General features: G+C 55.6%; 1 protein-coding gene across 1 annotated transcript in view; it reads left to right on the top strand.

Moving 5' to 3' along the window:
- RET (ret proto-oncogene) overlaps positions 1–12,816 on the top strand; it is a 61,004-nt gene that overhangs the window by 20,538 nt on the left and 27,650 nt on the right. The window contains 2 exon segments of the mRNA XM_068548830.1: positions 9,065–9,328; positions 11,343–11,630. Coding sequence (XP_068404931.1) covers positions 9,065–9,328; positions 11,343–11,630 — 552 coding nt within the window.

The following is a 12,816-nucleotide window of genomic DNA, read 5'->3' as shown; positions in this document are numbered from 1 at the left end:
CAAAACTACAATGAGGTATCACCTCACACCAGTTAGAATGGGCATCATCAGAAAATCTGTAAACAACAAATGCTGGAGAGGGTGTGGAGAGAAGGGAACCCTCTTGCACTGTTGGTGGGAATGTAAATTGACACAGCCACTATGGAGAACAGCATGGAGGTTCCTTAAAAAACTAGAAATAGAACTACCATATGACCCAGCAATCCCACTACTGGGCATATACCCAGAGAAAACCATAATTCAAAAAGACACACGTACCCCAATGTTCATTGCAGCACTATTTACAATAGCCAGGTCATGGAAGCAACCCAAATGCCCGTCGACAGGCGAATGCATAAAGAAGATGTGGCACATATATACAATGGAATATTACTCAGCCATAAAAAGGAACGAAATTGGGTCATCTGTAGAGACGTGTATGCATCTAGAGACTGTCATACAGAGTGAACTAAGTCAGAAGAGAAAAACAAATATCGTATATTAACGCATATATGTGGAACCTAGCAAAATGATACAGATGAACCAGTTTGCAGGGCAGAAATAGAGACACAGATGTAGAGAACAAACACGTGGACACCAAGGGGGGAAAGTGGCGGGGCAGGGGTGTGATGAATTGGGAGATTGAGATTGACATATATACGCTAATATATATAAAATGGATAACTAATAAGTACCTGCTATATAAAAAAATAAATAAAATAAAATTCAAAAATTCCAAAAAAAAAATAGAATGAGGTAAAAGTGTTTTAAAATGGAGGGGGATAAGAAAAACACAGACACAGATTCACGTTTGCTGTGAGTGGATGAGGTGGAAGGTGAGGGCATGGGAGGGGCAGCAGCAATGCCAAGTGTCCAGTTAGGTCAGCCATGGGCTCATGGATGTTTGTCACAGAATATACTTTCGGCATAAATGTTCTGCAAAATATACTTTGTACGTATCAAATATTCAACTGGAATAAAGAGAAAACGTGAACGGGATATGGGAGGAGGGGCGTGAGGTGGACGAGGAGAGGGTGATGGTGCCAAGCACCCTTGTCTGGGCCTTGGGGCTGGAGGGACCCCCCCCCCCCACGGGGACAGCAGGCCCGCAGGGGGAGGGCCCTCCCCCCCGGGGAGGAGTCCACGAGATCTGGTTCCCATTCCCAGTGAAGATGATGGCATTAGGAAACCGTCTGTTAAGGAGGTTCTGCTGGGCCATAATAAAACTGTCATCTGCATGATCTGGCGCTCATCAAGGGCAGGAGCGGGGCTGCCCGGTGAGTGGATTCTGCAGGAAGGGCCTGCCTTGCACACAGATTCAGGCACTGCTGTAACCCCACACGGTTCCCAGATCATACCATCTCACAATGTTTTTTCTTTCTTGAGAGCCCCAAATTCTGGCTTTCAAGGTGTAGTCCTAGGACATTTCTAGTTGTCTGGGGCCCTGGGTGTGTCCATGACCACGGTGAGTGTGACTCCCTCTGATTAGCCAAGGGCACCCGGTTAGGAAGTAACTGCCTGGATCTGGCCTGGCATGGTCAGATGGCAGCACATCCTCCACTGAGGGTGGCGAGGAGGTCGAGGGAACCTCAGGGGAGCTGTGTATGGCCCCTGATGTCCAGGGCTGATCAGGAGAGCTGGTGAGGTGAGCCTACAGTCAGGGCTGGGCAGGCTCAGTGTGTCTCACTAAATGAACGAGAGAATGGGGAAGGGGGGGTGAGTGTGCAACAATGTGAGAGTGTGTAACCACGTGCGTGTGAGATAAGAAGTGTATATGTAAGAGGGAGATGTGTGTGTATCATTCTGCGTCCAGTCAGGAGACAGTACCCATACAGCAAAGGAACCAGGAGAGGTTAACATAAGAGTTGGTCAGCAGTGGTGAGTGTAGGAGAGCTCTGTGGGCCAACCTCAGGCTAAGGGCGGACACCCAGGGAAGGGGCCCCCTCCCCAGGCTGGGGTCACAGCCCACTGCACGTGGAGAAGTTGGCTAGGTTGTGCAGGCTAGCAGGAGGCGACCCTCCAGGCACAGGGGAATTGAGGCTGTCAGCGGGCGTACAGAGGCGTCTGGTCTGGGAAGCTGTGGGAAGGTGATCGCGGGGTAAGGGTGTGGGCTGCGCCGGCACCAGGGGACGGTGTGCGTCTGGCATGTGACTGAGGTGGAGCCCAGAGGATGTCCCCACACCCTGTGCCGCAGAAGCAAGGGATGACAACCAGAAACCCTTGTCCACCTGCGATATCCTCCACCGCAAAGGAGGGTGCTCAGAGCATCCCGTGCACGTCTGAGAGCGTATGCCCCTGTGACCAGTGCGGGTAAGAGTGCCTGTGTGAGTGTGCACGCACGTCTGAGCTTGTGGAGAGTTAAATGAACGAGAGTGAGGTGGGGACTTGGGCCTCGTTCTGTCTGCATCCAAATACAAGTAAATGACACATCCCAGCCAGGTATGGAACGTTGAAAGCTGCCTTTCCAGGGTACAAGAAGGCTGGTGCCTGCATGCACCGAATGAGAGCGTCAGTGCCCGGGTCACTCTACTTGTAAAGATGTTGAAGGAGGCCCTGCTCGGAACAGAGCAGCACCTCACCCCCACTGAACCTTAGTTCCACATCTTCTCCCTGCAGGGGTGGGGCAGGGTGGGAGCAGATGGGGTCTTGGACCCATGCGCCTCTGCCACCTCCTGCATGCCCGGGCATACACACCACACACACACACGCACACGCCGTGAAGGTTCTTGGGGTCTCTCCAAACGCGAGCAGCAACTTGGGCCTTTGGCAGTTGTGTCATGAGCAGTGCGGGACCCGCCCCTCCTGTGTGAGCAGAAACCAGCTCCTCAGCCCTTGCTGCGGTGCCGGGGCAACCTGAGGAACCAGAACCTCGAGGTGATGCGGACCATCACCTGTCCAGGCAGAAACATGAACCTGTGTGGTGGGAGAATTCTGTCACCCAGTGACGTTCAGGGATGGAAGGCATGGGTGGGACAGGCTTTGCAAGTCCTGCTGTGTTGACTTGCCTGAAGTTCCAGGGGAGGCTCTCACCAGAGGCAGGTCTGAGCTCACAGGCCAGGAAGCCCTTCCTGGCAAAACGATGCCGGCAGGGAGGAGTGGTCAGCTGGCAGGGCCCTGGGCTTCCCAGCGGGACCAGCGTCTGCCCTGATCCTGACTTCCACCACCACTTTGTTAGCCATTGTACCAAACCCCGAGATGCAGAATCTCCAGCTGTTTGACCTTGGGAAAGCTTCTCACCTCCCAGCCTCAGTGTTCTTACCTGTGAAATGGGGCAGTGCAGGGATTTGCACACGGTGATTGTGAATCCGAAGTGAGAGCTTTGTACAATATGTACCTGTGCAAAGGTACGCCCTGTCTGCACCTGCTCCGGCTGCTCCTCCTCTCCCCAGCCTGCCCTCCTCTTGTTCACAGTCGAAGAAAGCGAGGTCCGGAGGAGGCCACCACTCTGCAGAGGCTGCACAGCCCCACGAAACTGGACACCCGCGACGGCCCATCCCAGGCTCTTCTCATTCATCCACTGGGATTGGCCGCATCATTTGTGGGGCCCAGTGTGGAATGAAGATGTGGGCCTCTTGTTCTAGAATTTTGAAGGATTTCAGGACAGTGACAGCAGAGCATTAAACCAAGCATGGGGCCCTGTGGTCTCCCCAGGCTACACCCCTTGAGGCCAGCCCTGCACCCACGTCCTCATTCCCCACCTCGGAGTATGTGTTTTTCCATCTAAAAGTGTTTGTGACAAGGAGGAGCATTAAGGCAGCCATGCCCTGAGCAGGGACCACCTGGGAGGCATTTTAAGTGCATTTAAGTCTGTTTCTGCTCACAAGCATTGCCCAGCCCACAAATCCCTTTAGGCAGCAACCGACTGAGCCCCACACGGATCCCGTAGGGCCTGGCTCTGTGAGATGAGAGCGGGCAAGGCCCATTCTGTCCTGCACATGTGGTCTGTATGGTGGGGACTGGACCAGCTTGGAGGTAGGGGCTCCCGGGAGCTCGGGCCCCTCCTACCTCCCGGACCCCGGACCATTGAAAGTGCATGCACTCCAGGGGGCCCCGGAGGAGGAGCCCCGTTCTGGATCTGCTCCTGCCTACCTGGCAGGTGGGGCATGCATCTCCCCCCGCCACAGCAGACCCATCTGTAAGGTCCCCCCCCCGGTGACTCCAAGGGCAGCTGGTTCTTGCACAGCTGGCCGGGGCCGGGGTGTGTGCATGTTTGTCCCCAGAGGATGAGCCGGCAAAAGCTGTGCTCCTCTCCTGACGTAGGCTCAGTCATCACACAGCACACTCTCACTGGTACGCCGGGGGCCAGAACGCAGACCTCACCTCTCCACGGAGGGGTCTGGCAGACCACGGAGAGCTGGTGGCCTAGCGGGCTGGCAGACACAGGCTGCCCTTGGCGGTGTGCTGTCTGTGGACCAACATCCACCCTGGGCTCCCCACCGGCGGAGTTGCCTGCAGCTCTGTGAGACGGGACCCGCTGGCAGCATCCCAGATCACTAGCGGTCGGTGCGCGCCTTTCTGCCAGGGTGAGGAGGACGCTGGCGGCCCTGGCCCTGGCTGAGCCCCCTTCCCACCCAGCGTGGTGTCACGAGCCTGGGCTGCCACCAGGCCACCACCCTGTCACCCACTGGGAATTACAGTCTCTCACCTTCTTTGTGGCCGGGAATGCAAGCTTCCCAAGAGAAGGTGAGCCGTCGGGGACCGCCTTCCACTGCAGGCTGGTGTTGCTGACTTGCGGTCACCACGCAGGGCTCAGCGGGGCAGTGGGTACGGTGGCTGCAGGGCCTGGCCTGCTGTGAAGTGGGGTTGAGCAGGCCGGACAGGGGTGTGCTGCTGGAGAGACTGCCGTCCGAATCCCAGTTCTCTGGCTGGCTGTGTGTGTGTCCTTGAGCGTTCAGACAGCTTTTGTTCCCTCCTCAGTGTCTGTTTGCAAAGCAGTGGTCCCGTTGGCACCTCCGTCTGGGATTGCGAAGAAAATGGAGGGTCGGTGTGTTGGGGGGCGGGGGGGGGCTTGGCCTTGCACTTTGTCGGTCCAGCCGGCTGCGCTCACTGCACACCACACCGCTGCGAGGCGGTGGGGAGCTGCGGTGGGCCAGGTCCTCTGGAGAAGGCGGTGGTAGAGGGAAGGGAGACCCTCTCTTCTCCTGTCCACGGGGCAGTGAGCAGCAGCTTCCGGGCCCCTTCCCCCTGCCCGTCCACCCCCCACCCCAGAGCTCCCACTAGACCCTCTGACTCGCAGCCTCGTGGACTGTGGGTTGGAGGGAAGGGAAGCCTGGCTCTGTCGTGATTCAGGCCCTTGTCTTGGGGCAGCAGAGCTGTGCCTGGTTCTGTCCCCCTTCTGAACCTGGCTTCCCAGACTCGACCTTCCCGGGCAGGGTGCTGCCATAGGCTGGGGGCCCGTCTGATTTCTGTGAGGAGCACAGACCCAGGGTTACTCTGCCAGGCGGCGCGGTGGGGCTCCAGCACGCTCCTAGTGGGGGACGAGCCCCATCAGGGACCCGTCTGCGGCTGTCCCTCCCCTCCCGTTGGGTGACTCTCCTCTCCTGTTGGATGAGGAGACACCACAGGAAGTACTCCTGCCTTTGTCTCAAGAGCAGTGATGAAGACGTTAAAAAAAAAAAAATCAATATGTAAGTCATAAATTGGAAGAAGATATTTTCAAATGAAGAAAAAAGAAAAAAAAGAGCCGTGATGGGCAGTGTTGTAGGATCCTCTTCGGGACCCCAAACTATGAGCTTCTCCGGGGAAGCTCGAGCCTGTGGAGTGAATCCTAGCTGTGTGGGAGGACCTGTCAGCCGTGGCCCATCACTCGGCCCGGCTTGCAAAAGGCCTGCTCCAAGCCGGTGCCATTGGCTGCCCTTTAACAGGAGCAGGGAAGAGTCCAGTCTTGTGGCCGTTTGGGGCTGACACAGCCCTCTGAGCTGCCTGCCTCTCTGTGGGCATCAGCTACTAAATCCCAAAGAAGTCAGCCCTGAGTGCATCTGCGGGGCAGCCTGTGTCTTCTTGGGCCAGTAGAGAGGGTGTGGGGACAGGAGGGTGGCATTCAGCCACGTTTGGGCAGCTCCTGCCGGTGGTCTCTGCCAACGAGACCCCAGGGTGGGGGAAGCAGTGTCTCAGCTCTCCCTCCCCAGAGTTCCCCAGCGTGACTTCTTCCTGCGGCTCCTTGAGCTGCCTCCCCCTTGGATGGCAGGCAGTGTGATGCTCTGGGGTGGATCCTCCCCCAAGAGGCTGCAGGGCAGGAAGGCCACAGCACAGAGCCTATCTCAGGGCACAGGGCTGGCTCCTGGAGGTCCTAGCCTGCCCTTCCCTGTACCGCACCTGCAGAGGCCCAGTAACTCTGGGTCCCACTCCAGGGACAGCGCTCCTAGGGAGCAGATTTCTGAAGGTCTAGTAGGTCAGCACCAGGCGTGCAGCCCCCTTCCCTCCATCTCTGTCTTTAGTGCGGGGTGTGCAGGGCCAGGCCTTTGGCTCTAGCCAGAGCATCGCTCTCTTTCCCCCCCTTCCTCTCCCCCTTTCACCTGATCCCCTTTCTCTTTCCGCTCCTTCCCTCCCTCTCCCTCTGTTTCTCTCCTGGTCTCTCCCTCTCCCCCTTGCTCTGTGGTCCAGGCCTGTCTGGCAGGGCAGCTCCCACACTGGGCACTGGGCCGGCAGGACCGAATGCACACTTCCCTCCAAGTTGGCATTCCCAGCCTGGCTGCCTTTGAGGTCATCCTTGGGAAACCTTCCACAGTGCAAGCAGCCTTCTAGTTTTCTTACTGTTTTACCACTTTGGGATCCAAAAGGTCTCGCCTGTTCTCTTCACCTGACTTCACCTGGCACTTGATTGTTTCCCACACCCAAGGGAGTCCTCAAGGACCCAGGCAGACCCAGGGTTCCTCTGCTGGTGCGGAGTGGACCGGCCACTCACCCCCATGGCTGCAAGGGAAGCGGGATGTAGGTGGAAACAAACCAATTGAAAGGAGAAATCGGTTACACACAAGTACAGTGTTTCTCATGTTTGCTTTGTGCGTTGGTACATTTTTGTGCTTCGTAGAGTAGGTTTTAAGCATTTGCAGGTTTTTTAAGCATTGCTTGCCCATTTATCCACCTTTTAAAAAATTCTTAGGGGCTTCCCTGGTGGCGCAGTGGTTGAGAATCTGCCTGCCAGTGCAGGGGACACGGGTTCGAGCCCTGGTCTGGGAAGATCCCACATGCCGCGGAGCGACTCAGCCCGTGAGCCACAATTGCTGAGCTTGTGCGTCCGGAGCCTGTGCTCCGCAACAAGAGAGGCCGCGATAGTGAGAGGCCCGCGCACCGTGATGAAGAGTGGCCCCCACTTGCCGCAACTAGAGAAAGCCCTCGCACAGAAATGAAGACCCAACACAGCCATAAATTAATTAATTAATTAATTAATTATTTTTTTTAAAAAATTCTTACTGTTTTTTAAAACTTTTTGTGATGAAAAATGCTGAACATACACAAAGTCAGCAGAGTTAGTAGGATGAGGGCTCCCGTGGGCTCACCCAGCGCAGCCATGGTCAGCATCCGCCTTCCTTGTGGCATTTACAGCTCTACCCACAGTCCCTTGGCGATCAGTTTCGGCAAAATCTACATAGGTTGAAGTGCATAAATCTTGGCTGTACACTGTTAACCAATGGATGTGCCTGTGTGAGCCATGCCCGTATCGGGATACACAGCCTTTATGTTCCCCAGAACATGCCTCCTGCCCTTCCTGGTGTGTTGCCTCCCCCGCCACCAACAGGTAGCCAGTCTGATTTCTGTCACTTAAAATCAGTCTGGAACCGTGCCATGTGATTCTTTCATGCTGCTCCTTCTACTTGGCAGGATGTCTGTGAGATCCGTCCAGGCTGTCATGTGTGTCAGTGGCCCTCATGGACCACCGTTTGCTTATCTGTTCACCCGCTGGAGCACATCTGGACTCTTTCTAGTTCTTGGCTCTGTGAATAACCCCAGCATTTGTGAATAAGTCATTTGATGGACATATGTTTTCATTTCTCTTGGATAAATGGAGTGGAATTTCTGGGTCATATGGTAGGAGTGTGATTGACTTTAGCTAAAGATTTATTAGTGCTGTGTTCATCTTTGGTGACTCCTGCCTGCCCTGCTTGTCTGGCAGCGTCTTGTACACTTGAAAACTCTGGCTCCAGGTGATTTGCTCAGAAGCCTGGGTGAGCTCCCAGCTGAGTGGTTCACCTGCTTATCAAACTTGGGTAATCGAGAACGATTTTGCAACGGTTTTAAGCTGCCTCACTTCCTCCTTTTTCTGTTTTAAAGCGGTGTACTTTCAGCTAGTGTTTTTTATTTAATATTTATTTATTTAGTTAGTTAGTTATTTAGTTGCACTGGGTCTTAGTTGCAGCTTCCAGGCTCCTTATTTGTGGCTCGCAGTTCTCCTTAGTTGTGGCTCACCAGCTCCTTAGTTGCAGCAGGCGGGCTCCTTAGTTGTGGGATGTGAACTCTTAGTTGCAGCATGCATGTGGGATCTAGTTCCCTGACCAGGGAGCGAACCCGGGCCCCCTGCTTTGGGAGCACAGAATCTTAACCACTGCGCCACCAGGGAGGTCCCTCAGCTAGTGTTTAGCTATATAGATAATTGTGTGTTGATGTACTTAGGACTACAGATGAGAAAGACCTACTAAGATCAGAATTTTAAATTAGTGAAGTTTTCTTTTTTGGTCCACAAAGAATCTATTATTAAAATGTAAAATGGGGGGATGGGATGAATTGGGAGATTGGGATTGACATATATACACTTTGCATACTATGTATAAAATAGATAACTAATGAGAACCTATTCTATAGCTCAGGGAATTCTACTCAGTGCTCTGTGGTGACCTAAATGGGAAGGAAATTCAAAAAGGAGGGGATATATGTATACATGTAGCTGATTCACTTTGCTGTACAGCTGCAACTAACACAACATTGTAAAGCAACTATACTCCAATTTTTAAAAATGTGAAATAAAGCCTCTGGGGAATACTGGTCTGCCTAGGAGGCCTGCTCTGGGCTCTGTCATCACCGTCATCACCCCTCCCTCCCTCCCTCCCTCCCTCCCTCCCTCCCTCATGTGCTTCCCTGCTTCCTGCAGCCCCGCTGGGACTCTACTTCTCAAGGGATGCTTACTGGGAGAAGCTGTACGTGGACCAGCCAGCCGGCATGCCCCTGCTCTACGTCCACGCCCTGCAAGACGTCCCCGAGGAGGTGCCCAGCTTCCGCCTGGGCCAGCACCTCTACGGCGCCTACCGCACGCGGCTGCACGAGAACGACTGGGTCCGTATCCAGGAGGACACGGGGCTTCTCTACCTTAACCGGAGCCTGGACCACAGCTCCTGGGAGAAGCTCAGCATCCGCAGTAAGGGAGCAGCCCTGACCCCTACGCACCTCACTGCCCCCACCCCCCGCCCTCGCCTTAGCCTCACACAGCACACATCACACCGAGGGTGGCTCCCCTATGGCTCCTGCTGCGTGAGAGTGGAGAGAGTGAGTTGAGGCTGGCCTGCCTCTGTGCGCAGCCAGTGAGGGAGCCAGGGTGAGCTTGGGGACCACTGATGACCCTTAGGCCTTCTGAGGCTGTTTGGATTTTGGAGAAGCCATGTGAAGGATTTGGGTGCTCTCTCCAGATCCAGATGCCTTTTCCAGTTGGGTTAACAAGGATTTGGGGTTGTGAGAGAGGAGTTAAGAGGAGAAAACTCCCAAGATCTTGCTTTAGCAAATGGTCTGCAACTTGCTGGAGAAGCAGCAGTTCCCACGGAAAGTGTGGCTCCCAGTTCTCCTTAGTTGCAGCTCACTGGCTCCTTAGTTGCAGCAGGCGGGCTCCTTAGTTGTGGGATGCGAACTCTTAGTTGCAGCATGCATGTGGGATCTAGTTCCCTGACCAGGGAGCAAACCTGGGCTCCCCTGCTTTGGGAGCACAGAGTCTTAACCACTGCGCCACCAGGGAAGTCAGCAGCAAGCTGCCCTTGACACCTGGCAGGGACTTGGGCCTGGTGCCAGAGACGGAAGTGGAGCAGGAAGAAGGCCTGGCCAACTCCTCAGAGCAGAGGTCCGAGCTGGAGTGTAGGCCACGTGGGACCCTGGGACTTGCGGGGAGCAGGGGTCGTGGAGCAGAGTTGTGCCTTGTGGCACCACATGGTGACCACACACCCAGTAGCGCCCCCCTCTGAGCCCCTCCACCGTAGACATGGCCTCCCTGGACCCTCACACCGGCCCCGAGCCCCCGTGTGCGCTGAGAGACAGGCGGCATGCCTGGGAACACAGAGTGGGCGGCTCTGCCCGGCAGGGGCAGAATGACCGCACCCATCTGCCAAGTGAAGCCAGGGTCCCCAAGTAAAGATGCCCCCCGCTCAGGGTACCCCAGGCGGCTCCCTGGAGGAGGTAGCACCTGACATAGGTCTTGGTTCTGCACACACTTAGTTGCCACCGTCTGCATCTCGAGACCCCAGTGGGGAACTTGAAGAACCAGGGCCACTGGGGTGGAGGCCAGGGTGGAATTTGCTGAGGATCTGAGTTTCGTAGGAGGCCTGTTCTGTTCGTGATTGGAGAGTGACCTCGGGTACCTGTCGGGTCCAGTCAGGAGAGAAATCAGTAATTTGAACAGGGAAAGTTTGTCTAGAGAATTATTAACCACGGCAGGAGATTGGCACAACGGAGGACAGGCTAGTAAGAAGCACAGAGAATGAATGAATATGTGAGGGGCCGCCACTTCCCCAGGGCTGAGATAGAGGGCCCGGGAGGAGCCCCCGACCCCAGCTGAGATCCAGACCAGTTGGAGGGGGAGTTGCTGTGGTGCCTCCATGCTGAAACTTGCCAGAAATCCCCTCTCTAGGTGCTGAGGAAGTGTGTGTCTACGAAGACAATGAAACTGCCTGGGGGGCGGGGGTGGGGACATGGATTCCCTGGTGGTCCAGTGGTTAGGGCTCTGCACTTTCACTCCCAAGGGCCCGGGTTCAGTCCCTGGTCGGGGAACTAAGATCCCGCAAGCCGCGTAGCCAAAGATAGAAAAATAGAATAGAATAGAATAAATGAAAGTGTTTTTAAAAATTAAAAAAAAAAAAGAAACTGCCTTGGGGAAAGGGGCGGGGCAAGAGCCCTCCCTGGGGAAGCTCTCCACTTGGTGTTAGACCTGGGGCTTAGGGCACCTCCCTGAGGAAGGGTATTTGAGCTGAGACCTGAATAACAAGAGAGGTGGGCCGGTGAGGCACCCCCAGGAGGTGGCGGCCGGGCCAGAGAGCCCAGAGGAGCCCTGTGGACCCTGGTGAGGACTGGGCTTTGCACCAGCCCCGAGCTCCTGCCCCCTCCCTGCTCCGTTCCCCGCCGCCGGGCAGGTGTGGCTGACCCCCCGGCGGGCCTGACTTCTCTCTCTGCAGACGGTGGCTTCCCGCTGCTCACCGTCTACCTCCAGGTCTTCCTGTCGCCCGCGTCCCTTCGTGAGGGCGAGTGCCAGTGGCCGGGCTGTGCCCGAGTGTACTTCTCCATCATCAACACCTCCTTCCCGGCTTGCGGTGCCCTCAAACCCCGGGAGCTCTGCTTCCCCGAGACGGGCCTCTCCTTCCGCATTCGGGAGAACAGGCCTCCCGGCACCTTCCACCAGTTCCGCCTGCTGCCTGTGCAATTCCTCTGCCCCAACGTCAGCGTGGCCTACCGGCTTCTGGGAGGTGAGTGCCCGCCGCGTGGAGCCTTCCTCGGTGCCTGCTGAGTGCCAGGCACGGCGCTGCGGTCCCTCTACATACACAAGCCATCGAGTTTACTCTGCACCACCCCGTCATCCGTTCATTCAGAAGTCCACGAGTATCTCATGTACGCCTGCCATGGGCCAGGCACTGTTCTAGGGACCAAGGATGAGAGAGTGAACAAATCAGGCCAAAATCCCACCTGCCTGGAGCTTCCATCCCGTGGGAGATGGAGACCACAAACGTGCTAAGGAAATTGGGTGGCCTCTGAAGGGATTAGGTGGGATGAAAAGCTGAGAGGGTGTGGAGTGGTGGAGACCACTGTCTCACATCAGGTGGCTGGGAAAAGGGGACACTGGAGCAAAGGTGGGAGGGTGCCAGGCAAGCAGGGTGAGCCCCTTCAAGAGCCCCAAGGTGGGAGCCCCATGTAGCTGGAGTGCAGTGAACCGCAGGGCAGGGCGGAGGCTGCTGAGGGCAGAGCAGTTCCAAGGGAGGGGGCAGGGCTTCCTGGCGAGGGACTGGGGAGCCATGGAAGGTGTTTGGGACGGGGGATCATTGACAGGACATACCTTACCTTTAAGAGCTTAGTCTGGCTGCTGTGTTAGAAATGATTTGGGGTGGATGGTTTAGGGGGAAGCAGAGAAACAAATTAGGAGGCAGGAGAAATCCTTGAGTGAGAGGATGAGGTCTGGGGTGAGAGTGGAAACCTTTGGGCAACAAGAAGCAGGCAAGTTGTGGGCATGCTTGGAAGGAGGATCCTGCAGGATATCCTGGTGAGTTGGATGTGGGGTGTTGAATGAAAGAAGGGACCAAGCCTGGTTCCAGGATTCTGCTTGAGTAGCCGCAAGGACAGTGGACCTTGCCACAAGATGGTCCTGCCACAAGATGGCCCTGGGGAGGCCAAGAGCACGTATGTGGGGAGGGGAAGGGAATTGGATCCCAGTGGAGATGAGAGAAGGCAGCTGAGGTGCCATTAAACCATTTAAAGGCGAGGAACTGGGACTCAAAAGGGACACTTAAAAGCTGGACTTACTAGTAAGTAGAACCTGGATTCACACCACGTTGATGGCATACACCCGGTAATAACGTTGAAGAAAATCTCAGTAGCGTAAGGAAAGTAGTCACTCACACTCTCCCAGCATCTTTTCATTTATCCTGCAGCAGGGATAGA

This window comes from Eschrichtius robustus, chromosome 7, assembly GCF_028021215.1.
Source record: "Eschrichtius robustus isolate mEscRob2 chromosome 7, mEscRob2.pri, whole genome shotgun sequence".
Classification (NCBI taxonomy): Eukaryota; Metazoa; Chordata; class Mammalia; order Artiodactyla; family Eschrichtiidae; genus Eschrichtius; species Eschrichtius robustus.
Note: the sequence above shows the minus strand (reverse complement) of the source record. Positions and strands in the feature narration are given on the sequence as shown.